At 32.0% G+C, this 21,128-nt stretch overlaps 1 protein-coding gene across 2 annotated transcripts; it reads right to left on the bottom strand.

Moving 5' to 3' along the window:
- Positions 1-720: 720 nt before the first annotated feature.
- LOC115875413 (protein ELYS) lies at positions 721-17,933 on the bottom strand. Of its 2 annotated transcripts, none has more exons than XM_030890861.1 (23): positions 17,709-17,933; positions 17,348-17,640; positions 17,146-17,290; positions 16,946-17,092; positions 16,722-16,890; positions 16,446-16,665; positions 16,138-16,384; positions 15,932-16,084; positions 15,688-15,878; positions 13,362-13,953; positions 11,530-11,708; positions 11,249-11,476; positions 10,204-10,902; positions 9,809-10,152; positions 7,942-8,348; positions 5,344-7,881; positions 3,687-3,879; positions 3,506-3,630; positions 3,269-3,448; positions 3,014-3,184; positions 1,082-1,279; positions 926-1,023; positions 721-846 (listed from the first exon to the last, which is right to left on the bottom strand). In XM_030890861.1, exons 1-23 carry the CDS (start codon positions 17,797-17,799, stop codon positions 805-807), a joined length of 7,650 nt encoding a protein of 2,549 aa, XP_030746721.1. In that variant the 5' UTR covers positions 17,800-17,933; the 3' UTR covers positions 721-804. The 2 variants fall into 2 exon arrangements, with proteins under 2 accessions (XP_030746721.1, XP_030746722.1); XM_030890862.1 differs by having other exon boundaries at positions 10,456-10,902.
- Between the last annotated feature and the right edge of the window lie 3,195 nt (positions 17,934-21,128).

The raw sequence follows: 21,128 nt of genomic DNA, 5'->3' as shown, positions 1-21,128 counted from the left end.
CATATTATATGTCACCTTTTGACATTTTCGTTTAAAAAATCGTATTTTAAATTTCAATCTAGAGTGCCATGGCTGTGCTAAAAACACTAATTTTTAATCAAGAAGCCTTGGAAAAATAGTTTTGGTCGTCTAATGTTTTTCGTGTCCTGGCCGGTTAAAAGATGCCCAAATCGTATTTTTAATCATAATTCAATTTTTTCAAATGGAACGAGGGTGGCTCATTAGCATATTTAGAAAAAACAATTTTTTACGAATAAGTTCCATAACGGTTTTGCTATTTTACTTATGTTTTTATTAAGGTTAGATTAAATTTGTAAAAAAATTTCAAAACGTCCGTTATCGTATGAACGGGTCCGTTGACGGGCTGAAGTAAAATATTTGTTTATATATTGAAAATCGCTATGACCAATCAGAACACCGTCGGACAATCGTATCAACGTATAACGGATGCATGAAAATCAAGCTTTATGCCTAAGCGTTAAAATTATTTTATTACATTGTCAATTACGTCGTAAAAATTAATACTTTTGTGACGTTTGAAAAAAAAATACTTTACTTAAAGAGGATTTTTGTAAGTTGCCACCATGACAGTTATCGAATGACATACGCCAAACTTTTTTGGACACGCTGAAGAAATTTTGTATAAACTTTTTTTCATTAACGCTAAATCTCATTTGTGACGCACTTTTTGGGAATAATAAATAAAACAACTGATGTCACTTAATCACTAAAAAATTATATTAGTTTTAACCCTTTACAGTATTCAAAAATTTATAATTTCACAACATATATATTAACAAATTTTTAATGTTTCCTTTTTCTTGTCTTTTTCTTTTCGGAGTCATCCTACAAAAATTAGAAAAGACATATAGTAATAATTATTGAATATTACTCTAGTTTGAATATTCTATAATAAACATCTCACCTCCACCGAAGATTTCTCTTCCTGTATTTCTGGTAATTCGCTTTTTGCAGACTGAATTCTTCTACTCCTTCCCTTCGCTGAGCCGTCAGTTTTATCAGCTAAAATAACAAGACATCATCAGCAACGTCATAATTAAAGTTTTTGGCCAATACTTACACCTATGAGATTTAACTGAAGACACTGAACTAGATCTAGACCTTCCTCTTTTTGCCGCTACTTTTTTCGATTGTTCTTCATCTTTCATTGATGCTTTTTCTGTTTTCTTCCCTCTCTTTGATGGGCTTGGTGAATCAGACTGTTCAGATCCTACAGACGCTGTATCAGTCGACTGCCTCCTTAATCTTGATTTTATATCTGGAATATAGAATATATTTTAATATTTACATCTTTTACTTATTAACAGTGGAAAAGTAGTTTTAATATAGTTTCAAAATAAGCTATAGTTGGTACAACAATCGTTGAACGCTTAGATCCTTTAAACTTAGTGGATAAATATATGCCGTTAGTGATTACACAATACACACAACTTTAATTTTATGAGGAGGGCCCGCATTTTTTCTGTTTATTGCTTCATTAGAACAAGGTTAATTTATAAACCCATCCTTCGTTCCGTGTCAGCTATTTAAGCTGACGTTGGACATTAACGGCAATATAATATAATAATATACAGATTGTTAACTGGACGGATACTTATTGGGGAACAGAATGGCAACACTGCTCCTCACCCATCCAACTCCAAATGTGTGCTAAGCTAAGCTGCCGACTCGTCCCGTCGCGTCGTCTCTCGACGAGCGGGCCGAGGTTACCATATTTCAACCATAAAGCTCTTGCCGCGAGTAATAAACAAATTAACAACCTGTATACCGAGTGCGTCTGAAAAGTGACTCACCCATATAACTTTTTATCTTTTCAGATAAAAAAAAACGAGATTTGGTATGTTAGTATATGACATAAATTAGAATTGATTAACGTATTCAATTGTTTTTGGTCGCTTCCTGTTTTACCGGAAATGACTAAAACTTTTGATTTTTAAATGGTACCCTCGGTTCATTCAGAGTGACCTATTCAGAGTGACATTTCCTATAGAATAAAATTTAAAAAAACGGGGGTACCATTTAAAAATTAAAAGTTGTCATTTCCAAAAACAACTGAATACGTCAATCAATTTTAATGTTTGTCATATACTAACATACCAAATCTGTTTTTTTTATCTGAAAAAATAAAAAAATTATAGGGGGTGAGCCACTTTTGAGACGCACCCGGTATAATAACTTCAAACCAAAATTTGCTGCCTGGTCAAATTTGCTAAAAATTTAGCCATTAGAAATGATTGATCAAATGATAGGTGTATATTGTTGCGGACCCGTGTGGACTCGACCTAGCCTAACTATCCCGCCCCCATATGACCTTAATATCGCATTAAAGAATAGACAACGTAATGATTCATTCGAACTTTCGAGAACAATCGAGTTCCACTGGAATGGAGTAGTACATACGAGAACATTCGAAACCTTCTCTATGCACCTAATGATCTATGGATTATTCGAGAACTCTTTAGCTGTGGGTATATAAACCGACGGCTGGGGCTTGAAGAGGACAGAAATAAATAGACGAGTACAGTTGCCGCGCTAAATTCAAAATAAATTCTTTCTATATAAATAGTTATAAATCGTTTGTAAATAGTTCTTTAAGTCTTTTATTGTTATTGTTTTCGTTACTTAGTGTAGAATAAATTGTGTTTAAATAAATTGGCACTTTCTATCCACACGGAACCGATGAAAAACGTAACAATATATTGTTTTAGATTTTTTTTATATTATTTGAAGTCGCATTAAATATAAACTTCAAATAAAAACCAAATCATATAAAGCTAATTTGTATGTTAAAAATGCTTTAAAGCACTACTTGGAAACACAGCTACGATGAACTGACAATATTAATAGATATCTGACATATTTTCAACAGTTATGAAACAGATTTACTTATCTACGCAGACTATAAGATTCAAGGTTGAACGTTACGTCTTCATTATTTATCTAATATCCGTTTTAGACTACAACAAACTTCTGTTGAGTTTACAGTACATACTTGTTATAGTCGATTCTAAAGAGCTTTTCGGGGATTTTGGCTTTTTCTTTGGTGTTGATGGTGCATGAATGTCCGACGCTACAGAAGCTGATCGCGTATGTCTTGGAAGGTCTGAACCAACTGATGAAACGCTGGGTTCATATACCTGAGCTTCTGATAAGTCAGCTTGACCTAAATTTTAAATATACAACATAGAGACTGTGTTATATATAAAAAAATGTAATAAATATGTTGGTTATTTCAATTATTTGTTACCTTCAAAATTAGGCTTATCCATTAAAATTATGGGATCGATTTCTTCCAAATTAGGTAATTTTTCTATATGTTTCTCCACAGTACCAATTGATTTTAACATGCTGGCTTGCTTTCTTGTCAGTCTTCTTGAAGTAGTGTAAGCACCTACATCACTAGAAGCTTTATTTCTGTATTTCTTATCTAAAAACGTTTAATTTATGCTAAGATGCACAATCAAGTATGCCATTTTACCACTACCTTCCTGGGTTTCTTCATTTTCAGTGGACGGACCCGGAATTTCAGGTATTGGAGTTAGCAATACTTTGAGACCGGGCGCTGTGCTTTCTTCTTGAACAATCTCGTCTAGATCAATACTTTTACTTCTAAAATAAATATATTATTATATTATTATAACACTTTAAAAAATCTGGTCACACACCTAGTTTTTCTCTTTCTATTGGATGAAACTGGCGGCTGATCTACACTGGCACTTCTTGATCTTTTTTTGGGATTCGGGGTACTATCACAACTTGTTTCGACGTTCTTAGGTAAAGAAGCACTGCCAACTTTAGGTTTTGGGGTTCTTCTTAATCGGATTTTGGACTGAGATGGTTTTGTAACATTTGAGGGACCTAAATAGAAAAAGTAAGTATAAGTAAATTTAACACAGAAAAAAACGGTATTAGATATTTTTATTACATATTTCTCACAAAATGTGTATTAATAGTTCTGTTATACTGCAAATGGTGACTTTGACAGAAAATCTTTAATTTTTAAGTCTTCTGGCATTATAATGTTAAAATAAACACTTAAATCTATTAAAAATATTTGTTTTACTCCGAAAAAAAATATAAATAATTTTGGCTAAAATTTGACGCCAAATACCCCTAGTGCGGCGGCTAAGAAAAGACCGGAATATTCTAGGCTGTCTGTCTGTATGTATATGTTACGGTTAAGATCCGATTTCCGGTTAATGTCGACATTACCCGGTTAATCTCGAGAATAACACACAACAAAACAACCAAAAACATAACCTAACCCAAACATTAACATGTTAATGTCGACATTAACCGGACATCGGACTTTAACCGTAACATAACCGAGGTCTGTGCGAAGAGAACAGAATCAGTCGGTAGTCGTGATCGCGCCTTTTAAAATAAACTCAAAAAAATTCCTTTTAGATAAATAGTTGTAAATAAGTTTGTAAACAGTTCTTTAAGTGTGTTTAAATAAATTAGACTTTTTATCCACACGGAACCGACGAAAAAGGTAAGAATAATTTTAATTTAACAAACAAATTATTTTTAAAAATTGTTGGAACACCTAAAATTCAAAATGTGGGTAAGATTGGGTATATAGCGGGTGCAAAAACTTGGGTATTTACCCAAATTTCAATATACCGGGTACTTGCCCATCACTGACCTAGCCACAGCAACGCGTGGTCGGGTCTGCTAGTCTATACTAATATATAAAATCCTTAAGTGACTGACTCACTGATTAATCACGATCCTGCTCAAACCACTCTACGTAATAAGCTCAATTTTGGCATACAGGTTGGTTCTAGGGTGTAGAGGTTCGATAAGAAGGGATTTTTCGAAATTCCAGTTCCAAGGGGGTGAAACCACCCCTCAAATATTTGTTATTTAAAAAAACGGTTAGTCTTTCGGGAAAACGCTTGGACATGCATAATTTATTTTGTTTTTTACATATTTTGAAATTTTTAAAAAAATTATACAGGGCGTTCCAAAAAGTTGGGTAATTGATTAACCACGATTCTGCTTAAACTGCTTGACGTAAAAAGCTTATTTTTGGCAAACGGATTTTTCGAAAGTCAAATTCCAACGAGATGAAACTATTACCAAGTTATATAATAATATTGCCATATTGTTTTTTTTCATGCTAACATAAATGTGAGAAAATTTTATCCAGTTTGTATGTTAATGGAAATTCGTGCTTTGCTTTATCTTCACCATTACAAATGATTAATTCGACGCGAGCAAAGTCGGGGGTACACGCTAGTAACTTTATATAACTTTCTCTGTTAACGGATAGAGGTTAAATATTTTTGGGTAAAAAGTGACACAAAAGCACTATACCTGCTTTATCAGTTTCAGCCTCATTATTCTCGCCAGTTTCAGCTGGAACCTTGGACACGTCAACGGCAGTTTCCATTATGTCTGACTTGACAGTTTTATCTTCCAGGTCGCCGCCAATGGTAGAATCCAACTGACTTTCATTAAGCTGTGACATTCTTCTAGTTATTCTTCTAGAACTAGTTTGGGATGAATCAGAGTGTAAAGAACTTTGCGAACTAGTAACCGTCGAGTCACCCACTGATTTTCCTCCTGTTTCCTGACTTTCTGATTTTTTATATTCAGTACTGCTACTAGGAAATTCCGTAAGGACGCTGGCAGAACTTGTTACAGCTGGCCTCTCTTGATTAGCTAATTCACTTTCATCATGACTACTTTTACTTTGATCTTTGGTTTCAAATTCTGCAGCCTCACCTTGATCCATTAAAGATTTTTTGGAATATGTTCTTTTGATTAAACTAACTGCCAGTTTAGGTGTTGCGTCTAAATTTGAATCTCTTGAATATGTTTTTTTAACTGATTTCAATACCAGAGGGGTTCCATCAGTGGATGGAATATCTTGCTCTGTACTTTCTTCCGTTTGGAGATTTTTTGTTGAACCTTTATCTCTCAGTGAATAGGTCTTTTTTACAGTCCTTAACGCAAAAGGTGTTCCATCTTCGTTTTGCATGTTATCTCTAACTGCTATGGTGCATTGTAAGCTTTTATTCTGAGTTTCAAATTCTTCATTCCCTTCTTTTGAATCTTCACCCTCTGGATGTTGTTCATCATCTACTTTACATACTAGAGTAGTTTGGATACTTTGATTATTAGTATTTTTTTGATCATCAAATACCTCCTCTTCTAGAGAATCATCTTTAATTTCATTTAAATCTTGTTCATTATTAAGTTTGTATACCATAGTAGTTTGCATACTTTGATCAATAGTATTTTTTTGATCTTCAAGCACTTCTTCTGCTGGCAATTTCTCAGAAATAGCTGATATACTTTTATCTTCCATGTCATGCTCTGCACAATTATTATCAACATTTGTTTTTTCAACTGTATCATCTAGTAATACTAACGTATCCATTTCATTTTCTTCACAATCACTATTTGCTTTAGTATGCTCTTTAGTAGCTTTAATACTATCTTCATGTAATTTTGTATTAGTTTGATATTTTTCAGTTACATGCACATTTGAATGAAGATCATCTTTTTCTGCATTGTCAGATACTACACTGACATTTTCTTCCACTAAACTTTTGACAGCTACATCAGCCTCTCTAATATCTTGTTCCACATCTTCTTTCGAACTAACTAGTTGTTCTTCTTGATTGTCGTCAGAATTAACATAGTATTTTTCATCAGTAAATACATTATCATCATTATCACTGCTTTGGCCTTCATTGCTAGTACCCTTGGATATTTCTTCTTCTTTTTCTCCTTCATTATTCATATACTTTTCAAGGATATTATCAACAGAATTCCTGCTACTGTCGCTGGAAGAATAACTACTTGAGCTGTTAGAGGAGGAATACATATTTTTCACACTATCAGAATATTTTTCATCTTCACTACTAGAACCTATTTCTATCACGTCATTGTCGAAATTCACAAATGCTTTATCAGCTTCAGGAGTTACATTTCCATGAGATGCTACGGAGATATCTATATGTTTCTCTCTATCAACTTGGAAACTTTCACTTTTTGAGAAAGATATATCAGTATAAGTTTTATTATTTGTGTTAGCTTTAATTTTCTCAATGGCTTCCCTAGCATCTTCGCTACCACTTGATAAATCATCGTATATAGTAATTTCTTTTTGTTCAACACTTTCCCTTTCATGCAAATCTTCATCTTGCTGTAACATTTCTGTTTTGTCATCTTGAGCTTCTTCCATTTCTACATCTAATTCCTCATAATTTTTTTCTGTAAGAGACTTATTATTAGACTCCAGAAAATCTAATTTATGAGATGCATCACTAAATTCTTCAGTTTTTTTAGAATATTCTTCTTGTTTAAATTCTTTAGTCGATATTATTTCTTTTGTTAGATTTGAAATAGTAGTCTCCTTTCGAATTTCACTACTTCTGGATTCTGTAATTTTAGAAATTATTTCGCCGTGTTTTTTAGTCAAAATACTACTTTCATTTAATGAATTATCAGCATTTAAAGTCGATCCATATTTTTCTAAAAATATGTCAATTGAATCATTTGAGCTGTGGCCTATGTCTGTATCATTCAGACTTGAAGTGAAATCATTTGAGCTGTGGCCTATGTCTGTATCATTCAGACTTGAAGTGGAACAAATATATGATTTGTCTTTAAATTTATTTTCATCTTGTAGTGATTGTAATGCAGAAAAAGCGTTATTTTCTAAAACCGCTCTGGACAGGGAACGACGTCCTTTTAATTTTTCTGAGGCAACAGGTAATGATGATTTTACTGGAGACGCAGGTAAACTGGATTCAGAATCTGAATCTTCCTGATCTAAGACGTTGGATTTTTTCGCTAATCGTGGGCTTGAACGAACCGGTACTGGACTTCCACTAAATGACCCTGTAAAATAAATAATTTTTCAAAATTTCAAATAAAACCACTTCATTATTTAACCCTCACTTTTATAACTTCTTCTTGACCGTGGACTTTGGAAAGTAAACCTGTTAGATGACAGGTCATTTTCTGCTAACTTTAGATAACTCTCAACACTGTCATCGGATTTCTTAGGCTTAGGACTTGTATGTGGCGATGCTTCATCAAAACTTAGCTTTTCCTTAACTGGAGTTAACGATTTCTTAGATCTTTCTTGAACAGGTTCTGGGATTTTAAAGCTTTTGTCGTTGTTGATTTCAAAACTATTTTCAGGTGACAAAAATATGTCATCATCATTAGTACTCGCAGTGTTATCGGAAAGCCTTTTACTTGAATTTGCAGAGGAAGCTAAAGTAGTGTTACTGATAGTACTTGTATTGGCAGAACTTGAATATCTTAAGTCTTCAAACTTAACATGAGATTTTTGTGGAGTCCTAAAAATATAGTAAAGCAAATGTAAAACAATAATTATTAACAGGATGGCCTAGTGTTGCGAGAAAATCTCTAGATCAGGGTTCTGGTTTGAGATTCAATTTTTTTATAAAGAATGCGGACAATAGCTACGCGTATTTTAAAAATATTTTTGTCAGTATAAAGGATGATTCAAAAATATTTGCAAACAAAATGTTTACATTTTTAGATGGATTGGGATTAATATTTGATAATTTTCGGAAAGATTGCGAATATTCTGAATATTTTGTCTAAAAATTTATACAAAGTGTCCCAATATTGCGCGGACATAAGACTACCATGTATTTTTGAAATCAAAATAAATTCATTGGACACGATTTACCTCTAAACCAAACTTTAAAAAAATAAACAAAATTTTTAAGATATATTAAGAACCGTTATTCCGATTTGAATGGGATTTTGGGTGTCTATGTTTTGCTAAGTGCTTTAACATTTGACTTTCACAAAAAATCAAGGAAAAGTACGGGAAGGGTAAAAACTACTCCCACCCCTACAGTACTATAAATATTTTTCATCTCAACCGACGACCGATTTTTTTCGTAAAATGGTCCTTCTTGTATTTACTATATTTTTTGTTTCTTGTAAAAAAAACACCACGCAGCAATCTTTTTGAGAATAGAGGAAAAAAAATCTTATCTGACTTCCAGAAAATGTTTCTCGTCACATCAAGCTACATATTTATGTATCTATTATGCGCTTATAATCTAATTGGCGAAAATATGGAGTTTTATGTTAGTGTCACAAATTATATTTGATAATAAGCTTCATGAAAAGCTTAAAAAAAATAGTAAATTTTAAATTATTAACATTGGGGTTTATTTTAGCTTGATGTCCTCTAACGGACAAACGAAGCACTTTTTATAAACGTCAATTGTGTGTAATTAACTTATTTTAATTCAAAGCATACATAGTTGTTCTATGACCACGAAATATTGGGTAACTCCTATCTATTTTGTAGGTCTGCTTTAGAAAAATAAATTCTTAAAAAAAATCTCAAAAACTATGCAATGTGGCGTTGTTTGAATAGACAAAAATGTAGTAAATACTAGAGGAACCATTTTACAAAAAAAATCTGTCGTCGGTGGAGTTGGACAATATTTATACTAAAATTCATGTAGGGGTGGGGGTAGCTTTCACCCTTCCGGTACTTTGTGACGTTTTTGGTTTGATTTGGTTTTAAATTGGTACGTTATCACTGCCTGAATAGTTTATAAAATTGATTGGGCATAAAAATCTTAACCACAAGAACGATATAGGGCCTTTTCGGAAGCTGGGTCACCAGACAGCTGTATCTACAGATAGTTCATAAATCAGGACAGTATAAAACCCAATGACGCACTAAACTTCTCCCCACACTTCGATACAACTACTTAGTTATCAGAATTTTTTTCTAAATTAATAACACTATTATTAAGTAACTTACTTAGATATAGATTCTCTAGGCATCAATGCTAATTTTGACCGCCTAAATGAATTTTCACACTGTATCTGTGCTGAAATATTTGTCGAAGTCGTTTCATTGAATATAGAATCATCCAGCACAGATTTGGAACTATTTTTCAATATACTTTGAGGGAAACTTGTACTACTTGAATCTTTTGGTTCAATAGAAAACTTCTTCCTTTTTACTATTGGAGTACTCAGTTTTGAATGAAAACTAGTTGAAAATGACTTTGTAGGACTCCTTTTAGAGGCCCTAGGAGACAATTTGAGTTTTTTGCAAGGCGAGGGACAGTATTCGTCTTGATCTTCGTTTTGTTCAATCACCTAAAACAAAGCTAATAATAATTGTCATAAAATATTTTCATAGAAACAAACCCTAAATTGAACTAAAGGCGTTTCCTTTTTAGAAACGCTCTTAAACACCGTAGGAGTTCTCAAGAATGGTGTTTCTTCTGTTTTAACATCGTTATTTACTACAGAATGGTTAAAAGTTTGCTTTGCCTTTGCCAGAGATGCAAAAATAATACTGGACTTGTAATGCACTTGGTCATTTGTATTATGCACAAACACGGATAGAGGTGTAGGTTTGCTCACTTCTTTCCATAGATTTGTTCTTTCTTTACGTACCAGTTCAACTAAATTCCTGTTTACATCGGGTAAAAGCGTTTTAAACATTTTAATAACATTATCGGCTGTGGAGGCATCTTTCTGACCTATTAAACCTTGGTTTTCAGGCTTTGTTCTTTTCGTTGACGAATAACTATCAAAAGCTTCAAGAAATCTAGATCTCAGTATAAAATAAAACACCTTAAGATCTTCGCATCTGGAACTTTTTGTACTCTGAAGATATCTAAAGAAAGCTTTTTCCTCTTCATTATTGAGACATCTATACAAAATCGAATGAAGCAATTCTGATTTGTTGCACTCGCTGAAAATGTGCTTTAGTAAGGCGTGTTCGTTTATGATTTGATGTTGCTGTCTAAACTTGAAGGCTTCGTCAAGCATGTTTTTTGATACAAGAAGACTAACAACGGTAAAGAGATCCTTTTCATCCTGAATGGAAGGTTTTCTAATCTAAAAATTCGAAGTTAATCAGTTATATTATTAAGTTAATATTATTGTAAAGTATACAGGGCGATTCACGGCGATGGTACGTTAGACGTTTATGGAAAACCGGTGAGAGAATTTTTTTGAAAATTTGAATTTTTACAAAGAGGCACCTGCTCCATATAATTATTTGTACAATGTTGCCGCATCATAAAAAAAGTGGTAACATATTTCTTATTTTAAATGGAATACACGACATATTACATTTTTGGAAACTACTTTTATATCTCATAATTTTTCTATTATACTAACCTATACCTACCTGTCTCTAATAGTTTTTCAAATAAAAAATAAAACATGTATAAAAACTTACTTGCAAATATACAAGAGCCAAATTGAATTGTTCTTGCATTAGAAGAGACCTAATCATTACAGAATGGTGCCATTTATGAAGATCTTCAGCCAACACACAAGGATCTAAGATATATTCTAAAGCTGTTTCGTAATCGTCATGATCTAAGTGCCAAAAAGCTTGGATAATTTTAATATTGCTCTGAGTTAAGTCGAAAATTTGTGGAAACTTTAAAAGTAATTTCACAATCTACAAATGTATGTTTGGTTATCTCGTTTATCACAAATATTTATATTATTAACCTTATTATTCTCATCCACTGTAGTGGCAATATCTAACAAGGTATATGTGACCAAGGAGTGTTTAAATAAAATGTCTGGCCCTTCTAATAAATAAGTTCTTAAAACTGATTGCAATGAGGGGGCGGGGTATAGTCCACCGCCCCCATCTTCTTGCCATTGCTGTCTCAAAACTGTTGATCCTATAAAAAATTAAATATATGATATACAGGGTGTGCCAAAAATCACCCAACAGTAGGAAAAAATAATTTTGAGTTATCAAAAAAATTATATGACTGAAATGAACATGCCCAATTATAAAAATAATTATTGTATTAAATTAAATGAAACGCTTTACTTCGTTATATGTATTCTTGAAAAAAAATTGAATAACCAAAAAAATGTATTTTTTGAAAGCCCCTGTATATTTTGGAAATCTGTATATACAAGTAAAATAATATTATGAACAAATCTCTTATACTACGAATTGTAGCGGTATTGGTACTTCTCATAGAGTTAGAAAATAAAAGTACTTCTCGTTGACGTTTTTTTTTAATATTTTGTAATCTACTCCACTTTCTGAATTTGGAAATGTTTTTTTAATTTGCCACCATTTTTGGTGGCCATAGATGTCAAAATGATTTTTTGATTAATGGGGAATGCTGGAATGAGTCCACATTAACTTTTCTTTGATAACTCTTTAATGATGTTTCCCATTTGTTGCAAAACTTCTTGACATACCCTGTATATAGACAATAATTCAGTAGAATTATTGCGTATAGTAGGTGTGATAGAGTTGTCAAATCTAACGATTTTTTACGTTTTACCAATTAGAAAATATTGTTTCAGAAATGTTAAAATATCCGAGTTAACTAAAAAGCGAAGTTGCTATTCACAACAAACAAAAAGCATTGTGTACGCGCGACCGACAAAAAGGGAGATATTCTGTTTCTTTTTTCTACTGATATGGCGCCCTTATCGACTTTAGAAGTAAACATATTAGGGCCATCGTAAAAAAGATCGTCAGACACTGGCTCTAAATATAAGCAGGTAGAAAGTTTAGCTTCCAGTTATTTCAATGTTTACAATATAACGAAGAATCTACAACAGTAATTACTTCTATTTTTATGAATGTTTAAGTTACTTTCTAATTAAGAAAGTAACTTTAATCGTACGTTTATAACGTAATTAAATTTAAAAAGTTACTTTTTAGACTATATTTCTACTAGGTACATTAGTGCCTAGTAGAAATATAGTCTAATGAACCCTGTTTGAAAAACGTTAAATCAAATATAATATTTAAAATACAGTTGTCCTCCTTGTACATGACTACAATACAACTAAAAAAACTTTAAATATAATTTTTTTTATTTTTTAACATCGAAACTCAAAGGTATAATAACAGGTATCATACCAACCATAAATAGAGTAGCTATGTCATATAAAAATGTTTTGAGTTTTTACTAGAATCGGCCCTTGATAAAAAAAGGGATTAGATTTAAGTTTACCTTTGATCCAGTCTGTATACTATTTCTTTGGATTTTCTGCACGTGTGCAAAAACTACACTAAAACACTATATCTTATAGAAAATAAAATATTGTGCCTTGAATTTGAGGGATTTCATCTGAAAAATTATTAATTTGGAAGAAAACCGGCAACAAGCGGCAGAAAATAATAATATTTCCGTGCAGTCTTCTGGTCGCAACGACCAACGGACGGCCAGGACGTTAGTGTGCGCTATATCATTTGATTTAATGGTTTTAGAGGTAGCTGCAGCCTGGCCGGTGCGACCTGGTCGTCAGTGTGTTCGAGGCCTAAATTTTTAATATGTAGATAAAAACAAAATTCAACTTACCACTATTATTAATTAAATTGTCTATATACAAAAGGCAATCTTTTTCCACAAAAGTATCATGCGAAACCAACTGTAAATGCGCTCGTTTCTTGTTATAATATTCTGTTAAACTCTCAGCTAAATATGGCGCGCTCCAGTAATTATTATCCAAATAATGTACTTTTTCGGGATTGCACTCGGGCAGTAAACCAATATTAACCATCCACAGAAGCACCTCGAAATAATTCACTACATTTTTTAGAGAATACTGTTCAGCCGCTAAATGTTCCGTTTCTGACACAAATCGCCTAAGATTCACAATAATATGATTGTACAAAGTACAAAGATCCTTTATCTGGCTGACACTGCTGTTCAGTATCGCTATTATGTTGTTATCGAGCTTAGAGCCGGAATGATCAAACAGAGAGATGCAGTAACTGTCGCAGGCGTTCTTGAGTGTCAGCGCTCGCTGAAACGCCCACTCTGTCAAATTGAACAAGCTCAGACCGGAAGAAGAAAACGAATTTGTAGACAATTTAAAACTGCATTCGCAAAGCCAGCCTATTAGTCTTTGCTCCAATGCTACACTTAGTAAAACTTCACGTTGGTATTCCTTAAAAAAATAAACAATATCACCAACAAATTCCTACATACCACATGAAAAAAAAAAACGACGTCATTTTAACTTAGAAATGCCGATCAGTAATAATTGTATGTAAAATTATTAGGTGTATGTTATCAAAAGATATTAGACATTTAGAAGGTATAGACTTTTTTTCCATTATAAAGTATAAGAAATGAAGTTACGGTCACGTCGGTCATTAGTGTTGTAAAATGCTGGAGAATGTATTTTTTAGAACGTTCCCGGAGAACAAAACGTCAATAACGAGAATAAACGAATAAAAATGAGAAAGTGTCGAGACATTCTAATTACCACAATAAAACAGGTTATGAAATCAATCACTTTACTTTCTTAAACTTTATTTCGAATTGTCTCGTTTTTTCTTATTGTTGTGGAGAAAAATGGAAAGCTGTATTAACAACAAATTGGGTTTCCAACATTAAAACAGCTTTGGTTATACAGGGTGGTCCGAACTGTATTCCGGAAACTTCCGGCAGCATATTCTGCAGATAAAAATAAGTAAAAAAGTTCATATAAATGTTTGTAATAAGTGCTCATGTAAATAATTTCTGAAGTAACGTCAATATGTTGATGAAAATTGATGTCTATGAGTTTTTTGGCATGAGAAATTTGATTTTGATGTCAATATGACTCCTACCTGTAGAGGTGAGGTTAGGTTAGGCGCTACCTACATATTTTTAACTGGTTTGAAGAGTAATAACTTTTCGTCCGTACCTGTATAAAACTACTGAGTAAAAAAATATACATTTACGACGTTTTTTACGTAAAAAATCACGGAAATGTATATTTTTTCACTCAGTAGTTTTATACAGGTACGGACAAAAAGTTATTACTCTTCAAAACAGCTAAATCACATGTATATGGCGCCCCCTACAAATAGGAGCAACAAATTGCTCAATTGAGTCATAATGACATCAAAATCAAATTTCTCACGGCAAAAAACTCCCAGACACCAATTTTCATTCAAATATTGGCGTTACTTCCGAAATTATTTGAAAAAAAATCGAAATAAAAATAAAACTTTCATGTACACAATCCAAACCAAACCAAACCCTACACCCTGTATCTCCGAAACTCAGCAATTTAGGACATATATTTATTCAAACTTCTTTACTTATTTTTATCTGCAGAATATGCTGCCGAAGTTTCCGGAATACAGTTCGGACCACCCTGTATAACATTGGTGGCAGCGGTTGGGACAACATTAAAAACAACGAGTACACAACACTGGACATATTTATAACTAACACTAAATACTGCAATGTGTAAATTAATACAGCAAATAAGTAGCTAAATATATAATAGAGAAATCACCAAATACTGGGGAATCCCCAAACTTCTAATTTCGACGACAAAAACGGGCCATATTTTTCATGGTGTTATGTCGCTTGCTAAATGTTTATATAATATGGTGGATTATAAATACTATAGAGAAAATACTATTTTTGTAAAAAGTTTATACTATTTAGATTCAAAAATGAAGAATCACTTTAAGAAATGTAAAAAATGTTTATAGGGAACGTTCTTTATGCTCATACATGCTCTTATATGAAAACGTTGTTCATATATTGTTATATGAAAACGTTGAACATGTTCCCAAACATTCTCTAGGCAAAAATAGGAACATCCTCTCTATTACAACACTAGGTATGAGTGTAACTTCATTTCTCTTTTTATTATATACAATTTGAAGAAATTACTTACCATATCTTCACAAAGACTTGAAGTCATTTCACAAAATAACGGCGTGAGTCCTAAAGAAATTACTTGCCCAAAAATATCATCTGGTTTAAGTAAGATTAAGGGTCCTTCTTTTTGAATATCATCTATGAAAGATTTTTGTAGCCCTTTATTAAGCACCTTTGATACTTCATTCTCAGACAAACACCACAAATCTAGAACATGAAGAAATTAAATACAGTTAATACAATAAAGATATAATAAGAACCAAAAGTAAGTGCTGTTGGGCAAAAATGTTCCTCTAATCTCTGAACTCCAATAAACTGATCTAATGATTTCGGATCTAGTCTTATATCAAGAAATTTACTTTCAATAGTTTGCTTTATTAGGTAGTTTGAGCATTCCAACCAGTTTGGTGAATCTAAAACAAAAACAATGAACCTAAAACTTTAAAAAGTATATAATAATACTTACTAGGCATCTGCTCCTTGTACCATTGATTCAAATCAAATAGTAAGATAAAGGTACAAATTTCTCTATTAGTATTCCACACAAACCAAGATATCAAGCATAAAGATAAAGAATTCAGATCTTTGTTAATAGGATTCTTAGTCAACGAATGAATGCCCATACAACTACCACCTTTGATTCGTGACTTATAAGTTGGCATTCCTGCTTCTCCTAATTCTAATTGAAACCTTATAGAACAATGTTGAAAGTCCTACAAGAAAAAATAAAATTTATAAAACAAAAATTTATTTAAGCTTAAATTTGAATCTTACATCATACAAATAACCATAATCACTTAAATACTTCTTTGTATCGTAATAAAATGAATACATCACTGCAAATGGAAGCCCCGAATGAAACAGAATATCATGGCTGTACGAAACCCATATATAACAATAGGCTTTTGGATCATCTGCAGGTTCCTGAACTGTAAAATGTGTCACAGGAATGTGGTCTTCGCATACAGGAGAAGTATAAATAAGATCCAAAGTTCTAAAAATATTTTGCAATAATAAATAAAATATGTTACAAGATTTACAAAACTTTACCTCAAATCCCATAATTGAAAAGCACCAAAATTATATCCAATTAAGAGTGAAGCCAGTTGAGGTGAATAAAATAGTGAACTTACTTGAGCTTCACTACTGTCAACATGTACTCTATCTTCTCCCTTCTCTCCTTTCAATGTAAAATGTTCAGTTGACGGGTTTATTACAACTACAATAAATTTGTATTAAATGTGTATGCGCAGATGTATAAAGTAAAATATTACCATTTAAAGGTACAGCTAAATGGTCATCATTTTCAACAGCATGTTCTACATATTTCTTTATACTTCCTATTTTATCATGTCTTAGAATGGTCATCTGACAAGGATTTAACTCATCCCTTATAGTAGCAATATTATCATTACATAAAGCTAAAATGAATGCATAAATAATAAATATTATCAATAAAATATGTAAATCTAACCATTTTCACATATCTGTTGGCACATATCCAATAAAAATACATTTCCCCCCAATGTGCCAATAGCAATTACACCATCAAAATATTTCAATGGACTTGGTCCTGATAAAACTGGGTCTTCTGAATGAATGACATGAAGACTTGTGATCTATTAATTAAAAGAAAGGCTTTACTATTTATTGGAATTTATATCTTATATATCTACCTGTTTCTTTACTTGGATAACTCTTAAAACTTTTGATCCGAAAATATCAAAAATACAAATAAGACCTCCACTAATAGTACATTCTAATCCAACAACTAAAAGGGACAACCGTCCTTGAGACCTTTTAACTTCATCGACTGCAACAATTCTTGTATTTGAATCTTTTAATATTCCACCAAATATCCATGATCCTATTTTTCGGCCTGTTAGAATATTCCTGATTTCTAAACACGAACCTTTTGCTTGCCATGCGTGTTTTAAATCGGACAAAATACCTCCTAGTATTGGTAAATCTATCATAATTTAAATAATATTAACATCATATTTATCTAAAATACAAAAATAATTATGATTTTCTAACCTTCAAATGCATCGTCGTCTAAAACTTCTTGCGGTAGTTGTTGAAAAGGCGGTTGGAAGAATTCTATAGATTTCACTACATCGAAGGACATTTTAAATGCCTTTTCTCATAATTAAATATGGAATAAAACACGAAGACGTTACAACTTTAATTTTTAAATTTAGACCTTTAAAAACCAGTGATCGAAAATACGATAAAAACAGCGATAATCTGTCAAAGTGTGTCAAACTGTCCATAAACTGTCAAAGCCTGTAAACGCTTGTATCACGGCTTGTATGTCGATAACCAACAATACATATCATATATAATTAAGGATTAAGCATATCATTTCATGATTGACATCCATTATTAGATTTTTTAAGCAAATATTTTGATACTTTTATCGCTAATAATATAATATTGGATTTTTATATGTAGAATGCACAGGTAGAATGTAGATTGGTAAGGACAATGATTGATGGAATGAACGATAATCAATCCAAATCTTATCGTAAAAAGTACCACGGAAAAGTAGCTAAATTTTAGAATAATCCGAATTCAGAATAGCATGAAAATTTGAAACATTATGTTGCCGCCAAAAAATTCGCCTCGTTTTCAAGATGGTTGAGTGGTACTTCCGGTTATATCGGAACTAGATGTCGTTATTTTAGACATCCCATTACTCCAATTTGAAATTACGATTTCAGATACATTTTAACAGTTGAAGGGCTTCTTGAAATAACATGTTAAGCCACTCAACCAAAAATCAGTTTTATTAACTAGTAATAAGTGTTTTTCTTGCCTTATATCCAACAAATTTGTTAGATAAATACCGTACTTTGATACCGTATGATCGAAAAAAAAACGGCTTCCAGTTGGCTGGGAAATGACGATCGATGACATTTCCTATATAAATTTACATATAAAATGATCTAGCGCAAGGATCTAGCGATCATTATTAGCTATAAGCGATCTACATTTCATAGCCATCGTTGACGCCGTTTTTCTCGATCATACGGTACTTAGCGAGTTAAACTAAGGTAACTCTAAAACGTTTTCAAATTTATATTTATTAATATATAGTTAAATTTACACATTTTTTCAAATCTGCGAAGTCTAATAATTCAGAATTATGGATTTGTGGCATATCATGTGTGTCTTTTCTTGGCTGTTTTCCAAAAAACAGGCCTTTCCTGGTTAGTTTGTTTTATAAATTATTTGTGGGAGCCTGGGAACAGGTTTAATGGGTTTAATATACAGTGGGCGCAGTTTAAGAAGCCAGGAGCGTCATCAGTTACGCGCCTGCATAGGGACCGCCCCTTGCTTCTGATTCGTCGGTTCGGTAATCACGTGCGAAAGCTTAGATATTTGTATTTGCTATCAAATATAAAATAATATTTTGAATTATTGATGACGGCAAAATATTGATGACGCTCCTGGCTCCTATAATATATATAAAATAATACAACGTCTAAAGTCTACATTTATTTATAACAAAATTCACAATCAAATTAAGTCTTGGAAGCATATATTATGTTGCCTATCATCAAACAGTTAAATAAAATGCTTTCAATTTATCACTGAGAAAATTTTGATTTTATATGTACATAAGATCAAATTATTATAATATAATTATTGAAAAGGCTTTGAACTATTTGTACAGAAACAACTTTTTGTATTAAAATTATTGAGCTGTTCAAAATTCAAAAAAAAACTGCCATGATTATAAAATTTTTTGATTCAGGATAATTTTTTTAATAGGAATAAATCTATCTATACATTTCAAAAATAAACTAAATCACAAACATAATAATTTTATACTAGCAAAAATTTTCTTAAAAATGGTACTTGAAGTTAATACAAAAAATATTTGTCATAGAGAAACCATCATTATAATAAATTAGGATTAGTATAATTCATAACAACTGTATTATTTACATATTGTAGCAATGCTAGGTGTTAATAAAAACAAATTCTGTATAAAAATGTGCCATAATTTTGTACAGCTGATGAGCAAAATTATATCACTTGTTTATATATATTTAATCTTAAAAACAGCATTATATATGTAGGTACCTGTGATTTGTGATGCACTGAATATGAGTTTATACAAAGTTTATGTTCTAAAGAAACATTGATGATGTTACATTTTTAATAAGGAGATCAATTAGAAATATCAACATGTGAAGAGATACCGTATGATTGAAAATAAATGTAATGAAGTAGGCCATGAAACTGCATTTTCAATGCGACATACTGTATACAAATTATCCAATTTGTTGTAGGTCCATCTATTTATAGTCTGTATACAGTATGTCTCCGGAGTGTCTTTACAAAAGGAAACATAAAGGTTTTTTATTATTGACATTTTGAGAAAAAAATATATTACTATGATTTTTAGGACAATTATATTTTCATGTTTTTTTTTAATTTTCTCCAAAACGATATGAAAATTTGGAAAAGTATAATCGGTTTTAGAACAAGCAAAATATTTTATAAAGAATGCGTTTTTGTCCAAATGTCAATAATAAAGTTTATTCTCTTGTAAAGACAATCCGGGGACATACTGTATAAATAAATAAACATTCAACCTTTCCAGTTGTATTTTAAATCTAAGGTATTATATTGTAATAACATATGGACCCATAGATAGATATTTCATATACGGTATTAGTTGTCAATGGTCATTATAAGTTTTATAAAAACATATTTATAATATTTAACAAGAACAGGTAGATAACAGGTAGTAGATACAGTAATAACAGTAATAACACAGAACTATATGTAACTCAAAAATGAAATTTGATGGTTTACTTAATCACACTCATTTATATGATCATACTGTATAACAAACTAGAAATAATATTATCATTATTTGGTTAGCTCGTGTAGTCAGCTTTCAGCTTTTGGCGTGATTTTTACATTGCAGTCTAAAAATATATCAATGTCATTTTTTGTATATTATGTACCCCTACTTTATAATGTTAATTAATTAATATTAATGCAATTGAGCGTCCGGATTGCACAGCGACCTTAGCGCGTGGCCGCGGGCAGCCCAGTAGGCAAGCGAGACAGCGACGCGCCGATTTAACAAAATAAATAATTTTAAACCTGCCGTCATTTCGTTAATAATTATAGTAGCGTGTTGATTTTTGCATAGAAATACTCATGAGTTTTTAGCGCTTCCGACAAGCCTAAATACAAGCTACTACAAGCTCTCGCAAAAAAGCCGCATAATTCAAGTTTTTAAGCTAAAACAATGCAATATTTTGAAAAAAGAACTACATTATAACCAGGAGCATAGATAAATGAAACAAGTTTAGATTGGAAAGTGCCCATAAGGACAATGTAAACACTATTTGGCGCTATTCTTGCAACGGTCGCGACCCAAAACTTTTGAAAATTTCGGAGCGGTTCGGCTTTTTCCGGAATTATATCGCC

Source organism: Sitophilus oryzae, unplaced genomic scaffold, assembly GCF_002938485.1.
Source record: "Sitophilus oryzae breed Bouriz unplaced genomic scaffold, Soryzae_2.0 scaffold_1385_pilon_pilon, whole genome shotgun sequence".
Taxonomy (NCBI): domain Eukaryota; kingdom Metazoa; phylum Arthropoda; class Insecta; order Coleoptera; family Curculionidae; genus Sitophilus; species Sitophilus oryzae.
Note: the sequence above shows the minus strand (reverse complement) of the source record. Positions and strands in the feature narration are given on the sequence as shown.

Excerpts from the sequence above, each read along its gene's own strand:
- LOC115875413 (XM_030890861.1), bottom strand. The coding sequence starts at position 17,799 with ATGTCCTTCGATGTAGTGAAATCTATAGAATTCTTCCAACCGCCTTTT. Across the intron at positions 13,954-15,687 it reads CAAGTCTTTGTGAAGATATG|GAATACCAACGTGAAGTTTT; the intron begins GTAAGTAATTTC and ends TATTTTTTTAAG. Across the intron at positions 11,477-11,529 it reads CAGTGGATGAGAATAATAAG|ATTGTGAAATTACTTTTAAA; the intron begins GTTAATAATATA and ends ATACATTTGTAG.